Source organism: Heterodontus francisci, chromosome 26 (genome assembly GCF_036365525.1).
Source record: "Heterodontus francisci isolate sHetFra1 chromosome 26, sHetFra1.hap1, whole genome shotgun sequence".
NCBI classification, from domain to species: Eukaryota; Metazoa; Chordata; class Chondrichthyes; order Heterodontiformes; family Heterodontidae; genus Heterodontus; species Heterodontus francisci.
In genome coordinates, this window is record NC_090396.1 from 20,202,507 (window position 1) to 20,224,992 (window position 22,486).

The 22,486-nt window shown below is 43.9% G+C and overlaps 1 protein-coding gene across 1 annotated transcript in view; it reads left to right on the forward strand.

Annotated features, from left to right (window-relative positions):
• Positions 1-22,486, forward strand: part of LOC137384536 (transient receptor potential cation channel subfamily V member 6-like) — a 57,078-nt gene that overhangs the window by 17,340 nt on the left and 17,252 nt on the right. The window contains exons 7-12 of the mRNA XM_068058677.1: positions 2,409-2,558; positions 2,663-2,875; positions 5,522-5,608; positions 14,598-14,674; positions 16,393-16,558; positions 22,178-22,244. Of these exons, the coding sequence (XP_067914778.1) occupies positions 2,409-2,558; positions 2,663-2,875; positions 5,522-5,608; positions 14,598-14,674; positions 16,393-16,558; positions 22,178-22,244 (760 nt within the window). The remainder of the gene's footprint in view (positions 1-2,408; positions 2,559-2,662; positions 2,876-5,521; positions 5,609-14,597; positions 14,675-16,392; positions 16,559-22,177; positions 22,245-22,486) is intronic.

A 22,486-nucleotide genomic window follows, 5' to 3' on the forward strand; every position in this document is an offset into this window, starting at 1 on the left:
CCAAGCAGTGCTGGGAGCGAGAGAAAAGTGGGAGACACAGGGGGCCCTCCTCCATCAAAAAAGTAGGAGTGAGACCCAGTGACCTGTGTGCTTCCATTGTAATAAAGCAGGGCATTTAAGAGGTGACTGCTGGAAACTAAAGGGAAAACCTGTAGGGTTACTCAGGGCACACCCGCTCAGTGAAGGAGAAGGGAACTTAATGGAAAACACAGCTGAACAAGCTGTGGCTTTAACTGCAGCAGTAGTAAGGCCCAGGAAGCATACTGCTGTGGATGCAGGAAATTTTAATAGGGTTCCTGAAGGTTATCAGGGTTTTGTGTCTGAAGGGACAGTAATCCCATACCCCTCGAGTAGGGCAAGCAAGTCCATAGTAATCCTCAGGGATACAGGGGCCACTAGATCCCTTTTACTGGGAAAAGACCTGATCTTTTCCACAGAGAGTGCAGTAAATCGAGAATGATGGTGAATGGTATTGGAGGGCAGTGTTTGCCTGTAACTTTACATCAGGTGCACTTGGAGTGCAACCTAGTTTCGGGACCAGTGACTGTAGGAATTGTCCTTAGTTTGCCTGTGGATGGGTTGACCTGCTCCTAGGTAATGACCTGGCGGGGGCGAAGGTGGTTGCTTCCCCAGTAGTGAAAGAGAGACCGCAGGAGGTCAGAGAGAAAGGGCAGTGGCAGGAGACGGACCCCTGCAGTTCCCCTGAATGTGTAGTGAATCGGGCCATGATCAAACCTGCTCCTCCAGAGGAAACTGAATTGGCACTGCAGGCAGATGACCATGAGGTCTGTCTGAGACTTCCTTTGGAAAATTAGAGGACTCAAGGAATGGATTAAAGGAATCTTCCCTAGCAGAGGCTCTGCGAGCCGACCCTGTACTGAGAGAGTTAGCACAGGCTGCCCAGTCTGAAACTGAAGCAGAGGGAGTCCCGATTGCTACTATTTAACGAATGAGGTACTGATGAGGAAATGGAGTTTTCCTCACAGACCTGAGGACAAAGAGTGGACAGTGGTTCACCAGTTAGTGGTGCTGCAGAGGTACCAGAGAGAAATATTAAGAATGGTCCATGGGATTACAGTGGCTGTACATTTCAGTATATGAAAAACCAAAGCCTGCATAAGGCTGCAGTTTGACTGGCCAAAACTCCACAAAGATGTGTGTCAGTACTGTAGGAGTTGCCACATGTGTCAGGTTGAGGGGAAACCCCAACCCACAGTGAAATCTGCACCCCTAATTCCTGTATTGGCTTTTGGAAAATCCTCCAACAGAGGGTTGGTGAATTGTAAGGGACCCCTGCCGAGAACAAAAGGGGACCGACAGGTACAGGGCTGGCAAGAGGTTAAAGAGGAAAGGGGAAAAAAAGGACAAAAAAGACAGGTTAAAGGAGATCCAAGAGTATTCCCAAATGAAAACCCCTACTGTCCAGTCAGCCAACCCCGAAATGTTGGGAAAATTAGACCCCACATCCTCCTATGTAAATGCAGACACTAGAAGCACCCCACCAGAGTTTCTAACAGCATTTACAAAAACCTGCAAGGACAAAGAAAGTCCTCAAGAGGGCAGAGAAACTGTGAGGGTGATGCCTCACCTAGTCGAAGTGTCGTAGCGGAGTGCAGTGGAATCTGGGCAAATACCTGCAAGCAGGGGTGTCCCAGAGGACAAAGGGAAGATTAGCAGTGACACCAATCCCAGCCCTGCAACTGAAATTAATTAACGTGACACAGACCAAGGAGCAAACCTGGGACATTCCTGGTTGGTTTGGTTCAGTTCCATGCCCAGCACTCGACACTAGGATGTTCAGGCAGCTGGGTGTCTGATTCTCTGTGCATTGTCACTCATCAAGGTGGCAGATCATAGCAATGAAGGAATGACAATCTGTTACACTTGGGGCAGATTAACTGGAACACACTGCCTGAAGAGGTGGTAGAGGCAACATTTAAGAAGTATTTAGATGAGCACTTGAAACACATAAGCATACAAGGCTTTGGGCCAAGTGCTGGGAAATGGGATTAGAATAGTTAGGTGCTTGATGGCTGGCACAGACACGATGGGCCGAAGGGCCTGTTTCTGTGCTGTATAACTCTATGACCATATGACTCTATAAAGTCCTAGAAAGGAATTTGCATTCATTTAGCACTTTAGCACGTTGTAAAAGGTTTTTGCAGCCAATCATTGAGGGAGGGCGGAAGAGTTCAATCCTGATGCTGCAGCCATCATGATTGTGGGGCGGCCTTGCTGGACCAGATGATCATTAGCTGAACATCAATCCCATCAGTTTTGTACCTTTATATGTTTGCGTGAGAGTGCGAAATAAGAGGATAGCCAGACATTTTACATCTCTCCCCATTTCTATTTCCATCAAAGTCATTCCCTTTCAATTGAACTTTTCCATTCTTGCTCTTTGTTAGATGTTCCAGCATCTATTGCAGAGGAAGGAACAGGGTGTGCAACAGCCCTATGGTCCCATCTCCAGCACATATTACAACCTCTCCGAGATCGATTCATGGAATGATGACCACTCCGTGCTCGAGCTTGTGGTCTCCAGTCAAACAAAAGAGGCAAGTGGAAGAGTGCTGGGGAGGAGAGCAGTCTGGGAGAAGGGAGACAGTAAAGGAAAGTCAATAACCACCAAATATTTCTACTCTCCTGTCTCAATGCACAGGCCCTGAAGATCCTCCGCCTTTCCCCTATGAAGGAGCTGCTCCATTTGAAGTGGAATAACTATGGGAAGTATTATTTCTGGATCTTGGCTTTCCTGTACCTTATCTACATCACCATCTTCACTTTCTGCTGTGCCTATCGCCCGCTTAAACCAAGGACTGATAATGCCACAAGTGAAAAAGACTCCATGATATTTGTCCAGAGAACACTGCAGGTTAGTACAGTTCATAATCATCACCCATATATGCCTCTCTCCTGCCCCCACTCCTCACACACACCCTCACTCCACAAAACCAGCTCTCCCGGCACTGCAAGATACTAGGATTATTTGGAATTAATGGACACTTGCTTTTAAGTGGCACAATTTTGTGTCAGCATCAATTTAATAGAAGGGTTGTATAAAATCTGTGAACTTAGGGGACCACAGTGGAAAAGGGCATTAGGGAGAACACTTTAATAACAGAAGAGGCAGAGCTATGATAGAGTATGCATACAGCTGATCAGAGGGATATATGGAAGGCAAACACTATGGTATACATACTGGGAAACAGTGGGATATACAGAGTGGACATATTGGGGAACAGTTGGATATATAGAGGGGACACACTGGGGAACAGTGGGATATGTAGAAGGGACACACTGGTGAACAGTGGTATATATAGAGTGGACACACTGGTGAACAGTGGTATATATAGAGCGGACACACTGGTGAACAGTGGTATATATAGAGCGGACACACTGGTGAACAGTGGTATATATAGAGTGGACACACTGGAGAGCAGTGGGATATATAGAGGAGACACACTGGGGAACAGTGGTATATATAGAGTGGACACACTGGTGAACAGTGGTATATATAGAGCGGACACACTGGTGAACAGTGGTATATATAGAGCGGACACACTGGTGAACAGTGGTATATATAGAGTGGACACACTGGAGAGCAGTGGGATATATAGAGGAGACACACTGGGGAACAGTAGTATATATAGAGCGGGCACACTGATGAACAGTGGGATATATAGAGGGGACACACTGGGGGAAAGTGGTATACATAGAGCGGACGCACTGGTGAACAGTCACATATATAGAAGGGACACACTGGGGAACAGTGGGATATATAGAGGGGACACAGTGGTGAACAGTGGGATCTGTAGAGGGAATGTACTGGGGAACAGTGGGATATATAGAGTGGACACACTGGGGAACAGTGGTATATATAGAGAGGACACAATGGGGAACAGTGGGATTATATGGAGAGGACACACTGCCAAGCAGTGGGATATATAGAGGGGACACACTGGACAGCAGTGGGATATATAGAGGGGACACACTGGACAGCAGTGGGATTATATAGAGGGGACACAGTGGTGAACAGTGGGATCTGTAGAGGGAATGTACTGGGGAACAGTGGGATATATAGAGTGGACACACTGGGGAACAGTGGGATATATAGAGAGGCCACACTGGTGACAGTGGGATATAGAGAGTGGACACACTGGGGAACAGTGGGATATATAGAGTGGACACACTGGGGAACAGTGGTATATATAGAGAGGACACAATGGGGAACAGTGGGATTATATGGAGAGGACACACTGCCAAGCAGTGGGATATATAGAGGGGACACACTGGACAGCAGTGGGATTATATAGAGGGGACACACTGGGGAACAGTGGTATATATAGAGAGGACACACTGAAGAACAGTGTGATCTATAAAGGGGACACACTGGGGAGCAGTGGGATATATAGAGGGGACACACTGGGGAACAGTGGGATATATAGAGGGGACACACTGGGGAACAGTGGGATATATAAAGTGAATACAATGGGGGAACAGATAAATTATAAAAGTCAGTTGATGTTATTGGTCTTGAGGTACCAGAGGTCAATGAGATCTTGCTGGTGAAACAAAATCCAGAAAAGTTCTGTTGAATATTTGGAGGCCATTGTAAAACTTCATTCTTTTGATCATAGTTGACTTTAAGCTGAAAAGTCTTTTTTTCCCAGAAATGTACCTGAGACCCTGCGGACGTTGATTTTTTTTTATTTGTTTCATGTGATATGTGCAGCGCTGATAAAGCCAGCATTTATTGTCTATCCCTAATTGCCCTTGAAAAGGTGATGTTGAGCTGCCTTCTTGAACCGCTGTAGTCCATTTGGGGTAGGTATATCCACAATGCTGTTAGGAAGGGAGTTCCAGGATATTGACCCAGCGACAGTGAAAGAACGGCAATATAGTTCCAAGTCAGGATGGTGTGTTATGAAACAGTTGGTAAAACACAGTCTCTATGCCAAACTGAGCCATGCAAACTAGGACAATTTTGAGGTCGAACAACCATTCTCCTGCCCCCTACCATCCACACTGATTAGTTAGTCCCAACTCCAACAGTAGTAATTACACTACCACTGGCCTCACTCCCAACACTCCCTACCCAGATTTGTCAGTGGATTGATAACCAAGGTCCTGGCTGTTGATTGCTCTTCAATGGTTGTGTCCACATGTGCGGACGTTAAGCGAGAATGGGATTGGTCTGGTTGCGATGATCCTAGTGATAGAACAACTGTCTAGGCACATGAAGCACGGCGAATTGAGGTAGATTCTGGAGGTTGAAATGTCTGTGGAACTGTATTCCATCAAGAGTCAATGCCATGAGATGCATAGGGGAAAGATTGGAGGGAACCCCCTACTCCATATGATATAACTATAAATGATTGGGGTACACAATCATTTTCACTTCCTGTGTAACTCTGAGTCAGTTCTTGAAGCTTCAACTATTGTCTCAGTAAAACTAGTTTTAAATAAAGTAAATCTTTTTTAGGAAAATGACCTTTACCACTTTTGACCATTTTGGCAGGAAAGCTATGTATCTCGTGAAGATCAGGTACGATTGGTGGGTGAGATTATCAGCGTGCTTGGAGCAGTTGCCATTCTTCTGTTGGAGGTAAGGGGCAGTCACAGCTTATCCTGGCCCACTGAACCAATCAGGATGTTCAGCTCTGAGTCATCTAGTCATCTGATTTTACTGAACTAATGGGCCAGATTTTCCTGTCAAAATAATAGTGAGGCTAATGGCGCTTGCCATTAGTAATGTGTAAATGGTGCAGCAACGTCAGACGAGGGGCAGATATGCAGTTAAACTCTAAAATCCAAAAGTTGCTGATGAGATGCTTCACTTTGATGTTACTTTCATGAAAATGCCATTTCGCTGTCTGGCTCACCATTGAAATGCACTGAATGGCTTGACGTTTCTGTACTTACACAACCAAGAGAAACTAACCTCACCGTAGAAAGTTAGGTCTTGCCTATTTCATGCTAAGTACCCTCTTAACCATGCGATGTGAATTTCTGTCAGTCAACCTCTCTAGGTCTGCAAATTAACGATTACAAATGTGGAGTCTCATTCCTTCAGGGTTTAATTGTTGGAAATTTTAAAAATGCTATTTTTTTCTGTGTCTTTTATCTATCTTTACTCAATCTTTATTTTGCTCTTACATAAGCATGCTGGAAATGTGGAATAAAAACAGAAAATGCTGGAAATATTCTGCAGGTCTGGCAGCATCTGTGGAGAGAGAAACAGAGTTAACATTTCAGGTCAATGACCTTTTGTCAGAACTCTTTCCTTCTCTTTATTACTCTTTCTATACCTAATTGCACATTGAACTCACCCACTCTAAGTTGCACTTACTTCTCAACCCACGTGTTGTTAATTTCACAATTCTTCAATTTGATTGGCTACGAAGATGCAGTGTTGCTTGCCCTGTTCACTCAGGTCCCAAATGCTCACTTTCTGTCACTGCAGCATTATAAGCTCACACTTGCCGCAACTTGCCATGCTAACAATTTTAAAACGTAAACATGTACGGGCAAGTCTAACTATCACCAGATGCTGTTAGATGTCCTGCTACATAAAATCATGATGCAATATGTCACATTGTAACATGGTAAAAAATTAAATAGTGCGGTGTGCCAATCCAATCGTGAATCCGCAATTTCTTTGTGAACTGGAGAAACATTGCTGAGAATGTCAACCAAGATCACAAGGGGACACCATATTGCTTTCCTTGGAACTGAGGGGCATGCCAGCAGTGCCCAAATGTCATGTAGTCATGGGAGACCATCATACAGGATATCAATACATGATCATGAGACAGAAGATGCTGCAAAAATATCATGGTTACAGCATCCAAGCATCGAACAACCTTGCATCAGAAATGATGATGTTGAGGTGCTGAGGCCTGTATCCATGATGCAATGATGACTTGGAGGTGGACCTGGAGACCCCAAAATTCCACAATGGTTTCACCACTTTTCTATGAGAACTTCAGTGGGAAATGACCAACAACACAAAATGAATTTGGAGTTGGATTCCTGTCTCTGTTCATCTTCCATTCCTGTCCCTGTCGGAGTTTGATTCCCGTCTCCGTTGGTCTTTGATTCCTGTCCCTATTGGTCTTTGATTCCTGAGTTACGAGGATTTTTTTGTATTAAAACTGTGTTTTTAAAAATCAAAAAAGGATTTCAGTGGACATTGAGACACCTGCAAATAGCTTACCTTTATGGATGTTTTGAAAGGATGTTTTGAGATGGGGACCTGAGGGTAGACGCTGTTGGGACAAAATCAGAAATGAAAATGGAAGACAGAAAATTAATGGATGAGTCTGGAAGACAGAGGAAACAAAGTTAGAAAATAAAAAAAGAGTTTAGCAGTGCTCAAGGGTATCTATTTCAATGCAAGGAGTATAGCAAATAAAACAAATGAGCTGAGGGCGCAGGTAGACACGTGGCAGTATGATATCATAGCTATTACAAAAACATGGCTTACGGAGGGAAAGGAATGGCAGCTCAACATTCCTGGTTACAGGGTTTTCAGACGTGATAGGGAGGGGGATAAGAAAGGAGGGGGAGTGGAAATTTTGGTCAAGGAAAATATTACAGCTGTGAAGAAGGATGGTTTGTTGGAAAGGTTCATCAAATGAGGCCATAGGGATTGAGCTAAAGTACAAAAAAGGGCAATCACACTACTGGGAGTGTACTATAGACCCCCCAAACAGTCAGAGGGAGATAGAAGAGCATATCTTTAAGAAGTGCAAGAATAATAGGGCAATAATCGTAGAGGACTTAAAGTCCCTCAATATTAACTGGGATAGTTTGAGTGTGAAAGGAATTGAGGGAGCAGAATTCTTGAGGTGCATTCAGGAGAACTTTTTTACCCAGTATGTAACAACTCCAACAAGAGCTTTTTAGACTTAGATTTAGGAAATGAAGATGGGCAGGTGGAAGGAGTGGCAGTGGGAGAGCATTTTGATGGTAGTAATCATAATTTAGTCAGTTTTAATGTAATTATGGAAAAGGACAGAGACAGAAGAGGAGTTAGAGTTCTCAATTGGGGAAAGGTCAATTTTACTAAACTGAGGAGTGATTTAGCGAAAGTGGACTGGGAACAGCTACTTGAAGGTGTCCGAATAGTGGGAGGTATTCAAAGGGGCGATTCAAGGGGTTCAGAGTAAACAGGTTCCCACAAAGAAAAAGGGTGAGACGGCCAAATCTAGAGCTCCATGGATGACAAGGAGTCTACAGGGTAAGGTAAAGCAGGAAAGGAAAGCTTATGTCCGACACCGAGAACTCTTTGCTACAAAAAGCTAAAAGGAGTATAGAAGGTGGAGGGGTGAAATCAAAAAGGAAATTAGGAAAGCAAAGAAAGGGCAGGAAAAAATATTGACAAGCAAAATCAAGGTGAACACAAATAGTCATAGAGTCATAGAGTCGGACAGCATAGAAACAAGCCCTTCGGCCCAGCACGTCCATGCCAACCATACTAATCCCACCTGCCTGTATTAATTCCATATCCCTCTAATCTTTGCTCATTCAAGTACCTGTCCAGATGCCTCTTAAACGTCGCTACTGTTCCTGCCTCCACCACCTCCTCTGGCAGCTCATTCCAGATACCAGCTATTCCTTGTGTCAAAAATTTACCCCTTCAATCCCCTTTAAACCTCCTCCCTCTCACCTTAAATCTATGCCCTCTAGTTTTAGTCACCCCTACCATGGTAAATAGACTCTGGTTATCGACCCCATCTATGCCTCTCATAATTTTATATATCTCTATCATGTCCCCTCTCAGCCTCCTTCACTCCAGGGAAAACAGACCCAGCCTTTCCAATCTCTCTTTATAACTCAAGCCCTCCAAACCAGGCAAATTCCTTGTGACTCTTTTCTGCACCCTTTCTAGCTTAATCATATCTTTCCTGTAGTGCGGTGACCGGAACTGCACACAGTACTCCAAATGCGGCCCAACCAACATAATGTACAACTGAAACATGACGTCCCAACTCTTGTACTCAATGCCTCGACCAATGAAGGCAAGCTTGCCATATGCCTTCTTCACCACCCTGTCTACCTGTGTTGCCATTTTCAGGGAATTATGTACTTGCACCCCAAGGTCTCTCTACTCAACAACAATCCCAGGGCCCTGCCATTCACTGTATATGTCCCGCCCTGGTTTAACTTCCCAAAATGCATCACTTTGCATTTGTCTGCATTAAATTCCATTTGCCAATCCCTTGCCCACTTTCCCAGTTGATCTATATCCTGTTGTAACCTTAGACAACCTTCTTCACTGTCCACTATACCACCAATTTTGGTGTCATCTGCAAACTTACAGATCATGCCCCTTACATTCACATCCAAGTCATTAATATATATGACAAACAGAGAGCCCAGCACCGATCCCTGTGGCACACCACTGGTCACCGGCCTCCAAGCTAAAAAACAACCTTCCACTACTACCCTCTGCCTCCTATCACCAAGCCAATTTTCTTTCCAATTGGCTAGCTCACTCTGGATCCCATGTGTTCGAACCTTCTGGACCAGCCTACCATGCGGGACCTTGTCAAAGGCCTTGCTAAAGTCCATGTAAACCACATCCATCGCCCTATCCTCGTCAATCCTCTTGGTCACCTCCTCAAAAAACTCAATCAAATTCGTGAGACATGATTTCCCACGCACAGCCATGATGACTATTCCTAATCAGACCTTGCCTTTCCAAATGCATATAAATCCTGTCTCTCAGAATCCCTTCCAATAACTTTCCCACCACTGATGTAAGGCTCACCGGCCTGTTGTTCCCTGGCTTTTCCCTGCTGCCCTTCTTCAATAAAGGCACAACATTAGCTATCCTCCAGTCTTCCAGTACCTCACCCGTGGCTAACGATGATACAAAAATGTCTGCCAGGGCCCCAGCAATCTCCTCCCTTGTTTCCCATAGCATCCTAGGATACACCTGGTCAGGCCCTGAGGATTTATCCACCTTAATACGCTTCAAAACCTCCAACACCTCCTCCTTAGTAATGTTGATATGCTCCAAGATATCGCTGTTCCCTCCCTTGAACTCACTAGCTTCCATGACCTTCTCCACTGTAAATACAGACGAGAAATATTCATTTGAGACCTCGCCCATTTCCCATGGCTCCACACATAATTACCACACTGATCCTTAAGGGACCTACTCTCTCCCTAGCTACCCTTTTACTCTTAATATACCTATAAAATCTTTTAGGATTCTCCTTTATCTTATCTGCCAGGGAAATCTCATGGCCCCTTTTTGCCCTCCTAATTTCCTTCTTAAGTGTACTCCTACATCCCCTATACTCCTCGAGGGACTCGCTTGATCCCAGCTGCCTATACCTGACATATGCCTCCTTCTTTGTCCTGACCAGACCCTCAATATCCCTCGTCAACCAAGGTTCCCTAAACTTGCCAGCCTTGCCCTTTCATCTAACAGGAACATGCCGGCCCTGAACTCTTCCTATCTCACTTTTAAAAGCCTCCCACTTGCCTGATGTCCCTTTACCTGTAAACAGCCTCTCCCGTTCAACTTTTGAGAGTTCCTGTCTGATGCCATCGAAATTAGCCTTCCCCCAATTTAGGACTTCAACCTGAGGACCAGTCCTATCCTTTTCCATAACTATCTTGAAGCTAATAGAGTTATGGTCACTGGTCCCAAAGTGCTCCCCCACTGACACATCAACCACCTGCCCATCCTCATTTCCTAAGAGGAGGTCGAGCGTAGCCTCTTCTCTAGTAGGGCCATCCACATACTGCTTCAGAAAACTATCCTGGACACACTTAACAAATTCCCCCCCATCTGATCCCTTAGCACTAAGGCAGTCCCAGTCAATATTAGGGAAGTTAAAATCACCTACTATTACAACCCTATATTTCCTACACCTATCTGTGATTTTCCTACATATATGCTCCTCCAATTCCCTCTGACTATTGGGGGGCCTATAGTATAATCCCATCAAAGTGATCACCCCTTTCTTATTTCGAAGTTCTACCCATATGGCCTCGCTGGACGTTCCCCCCGGGATATCCTCTGTAAGTACTGCCGTGATGTCCTCCCTAATCAATAGTGCAAACCCCCTCCTCTCTTACCTCCACGTCTGTCACGCCGGAAGCATCAGTACCCCAGAACGTTGAGCTGCCTGTCCTGCCCTTCCCTCAACCACGTTTCTGTAATAGCTATAATATCACAATCCCATGTACCGATCCATGCTCTGAGTTCATCTGCCTTACCTGTAAGGCTTCTTGTATTAAAGTAAATGCAGTTTAGCCTACCAGACCTTCCACCCTCCCTGTCCTGACCCTGCCTGACCTGCCTACTGGACTTGCTTGCTTTAACCTCTACATTTAACTCAACTATCTCATCGGAGAGACTACTACTTTGGGTCCCACCACCCTGCCAGACTAGTTTAAACCCTCCCGAGTAGTACTAGCAAACCTCTCCGCAAGGATATTGGTCCCCTTCCAGTTCAGATGCAACCTATCTGTTTTATTAATACATTAAGAGTAAGAAGATAACTAAGGAAAGAGTAGGGCCCATAAAAGACCAAAAAGGTAACCTATGTGTAGGGGAGGAAGACAGTAGTATGGTTCTTAATGAATACTTTGCGTCCGTCTTCACAAAAGAGGGGGACGATGCAGATATTGTAGTTAAGGAAGAGGGATGTGAAGTATTGGATGTGGTCAACATAAGGAGAGAGAAAGTATTAATGGGATTAGCATCCTTGAAAGTTAATAAATCACCAGGGCTGGATGAAGTGTACCCTAGCTTGTTAAAAGAAGCAGGAGAAGAAATAGCAGAAGATCTGACCATCCTTTTCCAGTCCTCACTGGATACGGGTGTGTTGCCGGAGGATTGGAGAACTTTTAACATTGTACCTCTGTTGAAAAAGGGAGCGAAAGATAAACCGAATAATTACAGGCCAGTCAGTCTAACCTCAGTAGTGGGCAAATTATTGGAATCTATTCTGAGAGACAGAATGAACTGTCACTTAGAAAGGCACAGATTAATCAAGGATAGTCAGCATGGATTTGGCAAGGGAAGATCTTGTTTGACCAACTTGATCGAATTTTTTGAAGAAGTAACAAGGAAGATAGATGAGGGTAGTACAGTTGCTGTGGTCTACATGGATTTTAGCAAGGCTTTTGACAAGGTTCCACATGGCAGACTGGTTAAAAGAATAAAATTCCGTGAGATCCAGGGAACTGCAGCAAGGTGGATACAAATTTGGCTCAGTGGCAGGAAACAAAGGGTAATTGTTGACGGGTGTTTTAGGGACTGGAGGGCTGTTTCCAGCAGGGCTCAGTACTGGGTTCCCTGCTTTTTGTGGTATACATTAACGATTTGGACATAAATGTAGGGGGCATGATCAAGGAGTTTGCAGATGACACAAAGATTAGCCATGTGGTAGATAGGGAGGAGGATAGCTGTAGGCTGCAGGAAAATATTGATGTTCTGGTCAGATGGGCAGAAAAGTGGCAAATGGAATTCAAACTGGAGAAGTGTGAGGTGATGCATTTGGGGAGGTCAAGCAAGGCAAAGAAATACATGGTTAACGGGAAAATACTGAGAAGTGGAAAGGAAGTAAGGGACCTTGGAGTGAATGTCCACAGATCCCTGAAGGTAGCAGGACAGGTCGATAAGGTGGTTAAGAAGACAAATGGAATCCTTTCCTTTATTAGCCAAAATATAGAATATAAGAGCAGGGAGGTTATGCTGGAACTGTATAACTCATTGGTTAGGCCACAACTTGAGTACTGTGTGCAGTTCTGCTCACCTCATTACAGAAAGGATGTAATTGCACTAGAGAGGGTACAGAGGAGATTTGCAAGGATGTTTCCAGGACTGGAAAAATGCAGCTATGAGGAAAGATTGGATAGACTGGGGTTGTTTTCCTCGGAACAGAGAAAGCCGAGGGCAGATCTGATTGAAGTCACAATTCTTATATAGGTTTGCATTATTATTAATTAAAACTTGGTTTTATAATAAGCAGTTAATTTTATTGTACAAAATTTTGAGGGACCTGGATAGGGTGGAGGTGAAGGGTCTATTCACCTTAGCAGAAAGGTCAGTGATGAGGGGGGCATAGATTTAAAGTGATTGGTAGAAAAGTTAGACGGGAGATGAGGATAAACTTTTTCACCCAGAGGGTGGTGGGGGTCTGGAACTCACTGCCTAAAAGGGTAGTTGAGACAGAGACACTTAACACATTCAAAAGGAGTCTGGATATGCACCTCAAGTACCGTAATTTGCAAGGCTACGGACCAAATGCTGGAAGGTGGGATTAGAATAGGTGGATCGTTTTTTTGACCGGCACAGACACGGTGGGCCAAGTGGCCTCTTTCTATGCCTTAAACTTTCTATGGTTCTATGATTCAACTGAAGCTGACCTGGTAAACAAGGACTGGAATGCAGGTAATTTCAAGGAAACCAGCAGAGATTTGACCTCAGAGCTGCACTCTGTTATGATAAGAGCGAATTTATGACTGGGCATGTGACCTGTTTCAGGAAGGTTTTGGTTTCAGTTTGGAACTTTGAAAAGCCAGTGAGTTTGGACAAAAAGCAAGCATTTGCAATTTGTTTTTGACCTGTCTGGACATCAGATGAAGACCCAGAAAAAGTATTACCTCTCTGTAAAGGAATCCTGCATCGCTTGAGAAGAAACCCTGTATTTCAAATGTGGCAGATTCCTATTGCCTCCTGTCTCTGAAGAATCCCTGCATCAAGCTGTACTGTTGCCTCCCGGGTTTAAGAAATCCTGAATACTGGAAGAAACCTTTTACTGCTTTACTGCTGCTGTAAGACCTAAGAAGATCCTTGCTGCACACCTGATGGAAGACCTTATGTGAAGCCTTCTACTGTTGAAGTTCTTTGAACGCCTACCCACCACAGACTATTCATCAACCTCCCCTGGATAGACTTTGAGTGGCATCCAACTATTCTACTTTGGGACATCTCACCAAACCGAAGAACTTCCTTCCAGATCATGACAGACTAAGTTTTTAATTCCTTTCATTCCTATGAAACAGCTGTCAACCAAAATCCCTTTTTTCCTCTGGTTTACCAGTTTTTGGATGCATGTGCATGGGCACGAGGGCTCGGGAAAATAAGGAGCTTTAATATCACAATTCATATATAGATTTACATTATTATTCATTAAAACATGGTTTTATAATAAGCAGTTAATTTTATTGTTGATTAAATAAACCTGGTTGGTGTGCTTTATTCTGGGGACAAATAGAGTATATAATTGGCTGTTTCAGTCAATGGAAAAAAATTATTGGTATGTTGTGACCCGCTGAGATGTGGGACTGAATTAATAGTGCACTCCTCTCACCTCGGTCATAACACCTGTTTCTGTTGGATTTTGATTCCTGTCCCTGTTGGAGTTTGATTCCTGTCCCTGTTGGAGTTTGATTCCTGTCTCTGTTGGTCTTTGATACCTGTCTCTGTTGGAATTGGAATCCTGTCCCTGTAGGAATTCCTGTCCCTGCTGGAATTTGATTCCTGTCTCTGTTGGAGTTTGAATTTTAGCCTATTAGATTCTTGCCACCTTATTGTTGATCAGATTGTTCTTTCTTCTTGATAGGTTCATGATATATTGAGATATGGACCTAAGAAATATTTTGGGAAAACTGCTCTGGGTGGACCTTTTCACGTCATCAAGTGAGTTTGAAGGCTGGTTACTATTTGCAGCTTTGTTTTGCATTATTGAAACTTCCACTAAATGGACAGAGAGGCAGGGTGGAATCTTTCCGGATCCGCCGGGACGGGCTTGAAGGCGGGACCGACAGTAATTTCAGACATCTCAGCATCGTGTCAGTGGGCCGATGCGTTCCTACCTCCAGGCAATCTTCCCGGAGATGGGTCATCAAAAACAGGGGTTACCCATTTATGGGCAAATAGGGATCGCCGCTGGGATCTTCACGGCAGCGGATGGGCCCCCCCACTGAGGGCCAAGCCTGGCACATACCTGGAGAAGGCTTGTCAGTGGCTAGTCGAGCGGGTCTGTGAGACCTCCTATGCTCACCAGGTCACCGGAGCTGCAGCCATCTGTGAGCCACAGCTGTGGCTGGAGATCATCGTGCGGAGGAGCTTCCCCTCCACAAGAGTGGCCTGGCAGATTGTCCAGAGTTTATTTTTTAAAAGCTCGAACCTCTTCAGAGTGCACCTAAAGATGGTGGTGCCCTTGCAAACCCCTACTGCAGAGGCAGCACCCCTCTCTGCTGGTGGGCCTGCAGTTCTTCCAAGGCTGCAGGCCCTCTGATTGGGTCGGTGGCCTCAGGAACCCGCCTACCACCCTTACTTGGACAGTGGACCCAGAGCCTGCCTCTTAATGGACCACCTCTGGGAAGATCTCCCAGGTAGTCCCCATGACAGCCAGAGCAGGGTTGGGACCCAAAAATGTTCCTGACCCTAGATTATTTTTCACAAGATTCTGCCCTCGGTGACGAACTGAGGAATCTGGTTATGTTTAGGGTGTGTGTGTGGAGAGTGCAGAGGGCAGATATGTTTACATGTGTGTGGGGGGGGGGGAATATGTATGTGTGTGGTGAGAGTCAGAAAGATGAATGCAAATGTTCGTGCATGGAGACCGAGGCCAGATATATGCGTGGCGCATGTGTTAGAATTGTGTGTGTTAGGGGTGATGGCCTTTCTGTGTATGTAAATATTTTTAACCTTGAGAAATGTTTGAGTGTGTCACACTGGTACTAGCTCACTGGGTTAATCTCCAGAGGTGGTGTCAGAGTTGACAAGGCCCCATACTGGTTGGGCTCCAACTGCGGTGATGCTAAGTTAGTCGGTATGTGTTAGCCTCAGACATTTGATCACACCAATGGCTCTGTCACTGAGTGAATGACATATTACATGTTGTGTAAATCACAGCTTTTAAATGTCACGCTGTTTTCAAATGCTTTATTGAAATTATTGTGTTTTGTGTTATCCTGCATCTCTTGCTCTCTCTCTATCTGCCTATCTGCCCTCTCTTTCTCTATTCTTGGCATCCTTTTCTCTTCCTCTCTTTCACATTCTTGTTTTTGTGTCATTTTCTTTACTTTGTATTTTGTGTCCTGTTTTCTGTTTGTCACATTTTATATTTGATTTTCCTCCTACACTTTTTCTTCTCTCTTCTTTTCTCCGTCTCGGTTTATTATACCACTACATCCCCTTTAACTCCTGTGCTATTTTCATATTCTTCGACTTTTCTCTGTCTCTCATAATCTTTTGATTTCTCACTCTACTACCTGTATTTACTGTGTCTTTCATTGTCCTTTGGTGTGTATTTTTCCTACTGTCACTCTCCTCTCTCTTCTGTCTTCTCTGTTTCGCCTTTGCCCCAAGTCTCTCTCTTGTTCCTTTGTCCTTCCCTTTTTTTCCCACAGCATTTGCTATGGACTCCTAGTGTTGGCCGTGCTAGTGTTGCGACTGACGTCCACATCTGGTGAGACAATCCCTATGTCCTTCGCCCTTATCCTTGCCTGGTGTAACCTCATGTACTTTGCTCGAGGCTTCCGCTTGCTCGGACCATTCACCATTATGATCCAGAAGGTAAATGGCCAAAGATTTATAGGTGTACAAATCAGGTAAATGGTTTACACTGAGATAAATCCAAGAGCTGATTCTATTAAGCGAACCAGATAGAATCTATATATAATAGGGCTAAGCAATGATTTGAATCAAACCAAATAGATCATTAGTTAATGAACAAGTTAAACAAAGCATTGTTTGTCATGGAGCCAGAGAAGTTTACATTACAGAAGAAGACCATTTGGCTCATTGTGTCCATGTTGACTCTTTGCTAGAGCAATCCAAAACTAATCCTACTGGCCCACTCTCTCAACATTATCCTGTATCTTTCGCAGCTTCCAATATTTACACTCTTCCCTTAGTAGGCACAATGGTGTTTGCTTCAACTGTTTCCTATGCAGATCTGTAGGAACATAGGATATAGGAACATAGGAACAGGAGTAGGCCATTCAACCCATCAAGCCTGCCCTGCCATTCAATATGATCATGGCTGATCATCCACTTCAATGCCTCTTTCCCATACTATCCTCATATCCCTTTATGTCATTTGTATTTAAAAATCTGTCAATCTCTGCTTTAAACATACTCAGTGACTGAGCCTCCACTGCCCTCTGGGGTAGAGAGTTCCAAAGATTCACAGCCCTCTGAGTAAACAAATTTTTCCTCATCTCTGCCCTAAATGGCTTCCCCCTTATTTTGAAATTGTGTCCCCTGGTTCCAGACTCCCCAACCAGGGGAAACATCTTAGTTGCAGCTACCCTGTCTATCCCTTTAAGTATTTTGTAGGTTTCAATGAGATCACCTCTCATTCTTTGAAACTCTAGAGATTACAGGCCCAGTTTCCCCAATCTCTCTTCATAGGACTGCCCTGCCATTCCGGGAACAAGATTGGTAAACCTTCATTGCATTCCCTCTATGGCAATAATATCCTTCCGAAGGTAAGGGGACCAAAACTGCACACAGTACTCCAGGTGCAGTCTAACCAAGGTTCTATACAATTGAAGCAAGACTTCATTACTCCTGTACTCAAGTCCTCTTGCGATAAAGGCTAATACACCATTAGCCTTCCTAATTGCTTGCTACATCTGCACGCTAGCTTTCAGTGACTTAAGGACCCCAGGTCCCTTTGTACATCTACACTTTCTAATCTCTGACCATTTAAGAAATACTCTGCACATCTATTCCTCCTACCAAAGTGGGTAGCCTCACATTTTTCCACATTATATTCTATCTGTCACATTCTTGCCCACTCACTCAGTCTACCCAAATATCCTTGAAGCTGCTTTGCATCTTCCTCACAACATACATTCCCACCTAGTTTTGTGTCATCTGCGAACTTGGAAATATTACATTTGGTCCCCACATCCAAATCATTGATATATATTGTGAACAGCTGGGGCCCAAGCACTGATCCCTCTGATACCCCACTAGTCACAGCCTGCCAACGCAAGAATGATCCGTTTATTCCTACTCTGTTTTCTGCCTGTTAACCAATCCTTAATCCATGTCAGTATATTACCTCCTATCCCATGTGCTTTAAGTTTGCTAACCAACCTCCTGTGGGGGATTTTATCAAAAGCCTTCTGAAAATCCAAGTCCACCAACTGCCCTTTATCAATTCTGTTAGTAACATCCTCAAAAAACTCCAACAGGTTTGTCAAACATGATTTCCCATTCATAAATCCATGTTGACAATGCTCAGTCAGATCATTATTACCCAAGTGTCCATTTATCACATCCTTTAGAATAGATTCTAGCATTTTCCCAATGACTGATGTAAGGCTAACTGGTCTGTAATTCCGTTTTCTCTCTCCCTCCATTCTTAAATAATAGGGTGACATTTGCGACCTTCTAATCTGCAGGAACTGTCAGAATCTATAGAATTTTGGAAGATGATCACCAATGTATCCATTATCTCCATAGCTAACGCTTTCAACACTCTGGGATGTAGAATATCAGGTCCTGGAGACTTATTAACTTTTAGCCCCATTAATTTCTCCAAAACAACCTTCTTACTAATACTAATTTCCTTCAATTCCTCATTCCCCCTGGTCCCTTGGATCTTTAATTCTGGGATATGTCTCGTATCTTCCTCAGTGAAGGGAGACACAAAGTAATCATTTAGCTTCTCTGCCATTTCTCTATTCCCTATTATAAATTCTCCTGACTCTGCCTGTAATGGACCCACATTTGTCTTAGCCAAACATTTCCTTTTTATGTACCTGCAGAAGCTTTTACAGTCCATTTTTATATTTTTTGCTAGCTTGCATTTATATTCTATTCTCCCTTTCTTTATCAGTTTCTTTGTCCTCCTTTGCTGTATTCTAAAATCCTCCCAATCCTCGGGTTTACTACTATTTCTGGCAACTTTATAGGCCTTTTCTTTTAATCTCATACAATCCTTAATTTCCTTTGTTATCCACAGTTGACTGCCTTTTCTTTTGGGGTTATTGTGCCTTGAAGGAATGTATAGTTGCTATAAATTATGTAATATTTCTTTAAAGACTATCTATTGTCTATGCACTGTCATACCTTTTAATGCATTATCCCAATCCACCTCAACCAATTTGCCCCTCATACCTTCATAATTTCCTTTGTTCAAATTTAACATCCTGGCTTCAGATTGAACAACCTCACTTTCAAACATAATGTAAAATTCTAACATATTATGGTCACTCATCCCTAAAGGTTCTTTTACGTCAAGATTATTAATTATCCCTCTCTCATTACATAAAACTAGATCTAAAATAACCTGTCCTCTAGCCAGTTCCTCAACATACTGCTCTGGAAAACCATCCTTAACACACTCCAGAAACTCGTCCTCCACAGCATTAGTGCTCATTATGTTTACCCAGTCTATATGCAGATTAAAATCGCCCATGATTACTGTATTACCCATGCCACATGCTTCTCTAATCTCCTGATTAATACAATGCCCCACACTACCATTACTGTTTGGTGGCCTATAAACAACCTCTAACAATGTTTGCTGCCCCTTGCTGTTTCTTAGCTCCACCCAAACAGATTCCACATTTTGTTCTTCTGATCTGAGTTCCTCCCTTACTAATGTACTGATCCCATCCCTTATTATCAGCGCAACACTGCCTCCTTTTCCTTTTAGCCTGTCCTTCCTAAATGTCGAATATCCTTGAATATTCATTTCCCAGTTTTGGTCACCCTGTAGCCACAATTCCATATGGCAAAATGGCATACCCATTTACCTCTATTTGTGCCTGTAAATCATCTATCTTGTTGCGGATGCTGCGTGTATTCAGGGAGCGTGCCCTTAACCTTGTCTTCTCGATATTATTCTGCATTCTAAGCCTAATTGATGCTCACCTTTGTTTCACCTGCCTTCTAATGTTGCTTGCTACTTTTCTACCTCCTGTTACCAGCTTTACTTCCTTCCAATTTGAGCTACCCCTCAGGTTCCCATCCTCCTGATAAGCTAGTTTAAACCCTCCCCTCAGCAGTAGCAAATTTCCCTGCGAGGATATTAGATCCATTCCTGTTAAGGTGTAGCCAGTCCATCTTGTACAGGTCCCATCTGCCCCAAAACCGGTCTCAATGCCTCAGAAATCTAATACCCTCCCTCCAGCCACGTGTTCAATCGTTCAATCGATTAATCCTCCTATTCCTATGCTCACTAGCACGTGGCACTGGGAGTAATCCTGGGATTACTGCTTTAGAGGTTCTGCTTTTTAATTTCCTTCCTAACTCCCTAAAATCTGCTTTCAGGACCTCATCTCTCTTCCTACCTATGTCATTGGTACCAATGTGGACTATGACCTCTGGCTGTTCACCCTACCCCAGACGGATGTCCTGCAGCTGCTCCGTGACATCCTTGACCCTGGCATCAGGGAGGCAACACACCATCCTGGTGTCATGTCTACCACCGCAGAAACACCTGTCTGATCCCCTGACCATCGACTCCCCTATCTTTTATTTTATTTTTTTTTTATTTTAGAGATACAGCACTGAAACAGGCCCTTCGGCCCACCGAGTCTGTGCCGACCAACAACCACCCATTTATACTAACCCTGCAGTAATCCCATATTCCCCATCACTTACCTATACTAGGGGCAATTTACAACGGCCAATTTACCTATCACCTGCAAGTCTTTTGGATGTGGGAGGAAACCGGAGCACCCGGCGAAAACCCACACAGACACAGGGAGAACTTGCAAACTCCGCGCAGGCAGTACCCAGAATCGAACCCGGGTCCCTGGAGCTGTGAGGCTGCGGTGCTAATCACTGCGCCACTGTGCCACCCATCACTATTGCTCTCCCACACTTCTTCCTCCCTTCCTGTGCAGCTGAGCCACACGTGGTGCCATAGACTTTGCTCTGGCTGCACTACCTGAGGAACCATTGCTCTCACCAGTATCCAAATTGTAAAGCCAATTAGCAAGCAAGATAGACTCAGGGGACTCCTGCACTGCCTGCCTGGTTCTCTTAGACTGCCTGGTAGTCACCCAGTCCCTCTCTGCCTGCATGCTCCTAACCTGCGGTATGACCTCCTCACTAAACATGCTATCCACATAGTCCTCTACCTCGCAAATGCACAACAGTGACTCCAGCCACCGCTCGAGTTCTGAAACCCGGAGCTCAAGCTTCTGCAGCCGCTAACACTTCCTGCAGATGTGTTTGACTCAGACACATGATGTGTCTAATACTTCTCACATACCGCAGGACAGACATTCCACCTGGCCAAGCTAACCTGCTATAATGTAACTGTAAAAACTGTAACAACCTTCTGAGTAAAGAAATTTCTTCTAGCCTCTCTCTTCACTCCCTTAATAACAATTTCATATTGGTGAGCTGGGAACATGATTCTGGGGCACCATTTTTAGTGATTTCTAACTAGACAGTGCTGCATGTGCCTCTGACTACCTGAGAGAGAAAAAAAATCAGAGAAGCACATATGTCGAAATTATGATGGAAGATCAGGGAACCCATGCATAACTTTTACCTCAACGTGAGCTGGAAAGGTAGAATGAGAAATAAAGAGAGAAAGAAAAGATAAAGAGAATTAGAAAGAAAAAATAACAAGAGGATTTGGAAAAAAAGAAACAAAGAATGAGTTGCCTTTATACACAGCTTTATCATGCAAAAGATACAATAACAAGTTGAGATCACAAGAGGATCATATATTTACATTCTGTGGTTACAGCTGCTTGCAATTTATTTTGGGCAGTAAGGGCACACTCCTGAACATAAGAACCTCAGACCGCTTATGGGAGTGACTAGCACCATAGTATTCAAGAGAATATTTAAGGCCAGATCCAAAACTTGTAACACCATCTATTACTCTGTATATTTATTATCTGATCTCCATCTTTACTGGTGGAGCAGAGAAAGGAAAATTGGGTGGGGAGAGTTGGACACTGGCAATAGAACCCACCTGATGTTCTTTTAATTTCAATGGACATTGAACAGTAATTTGGCATTAAACACAAAAACTTTGCAGCATCTTTAGTCTGAGGTTCAGTCCCACTTCCAATAATGATACAATAAGCACTGGTCATCAGTACCGGCTAAGGAGTTGAGACTCCAGTCTATATAAATTGCAAGCAATGTCACTGCAAATCAATTAGTTTCAATTAAATTTTTACTGATGTGTTTTTTCTTTTCCCACAGATAATATTTGAGATTGTACTTCCATACTTGGTGCTGATGCTCATTTTGCTCCTGGCATTCACATGCAGTAAGTATCCAGTGATGTTCCTTACAAAACAACAGCTCTGTACTCAAGTGGAATTCCTTAGAGGTGGAGCACTTCAAGACATTTCTGAGAACCATGATAAAGGCAACTCATTCCTTGTTTCCTTTTTCCAAATCCTCTTGTTATTTTTTCTTTCTAATTCTCCTTATCTTTTCTTTCTGTCTGTAATTCTCACTCTACCTTCCCAGCTCACGTTGAGGTACAAGTTATGCATGGGTTCCCTG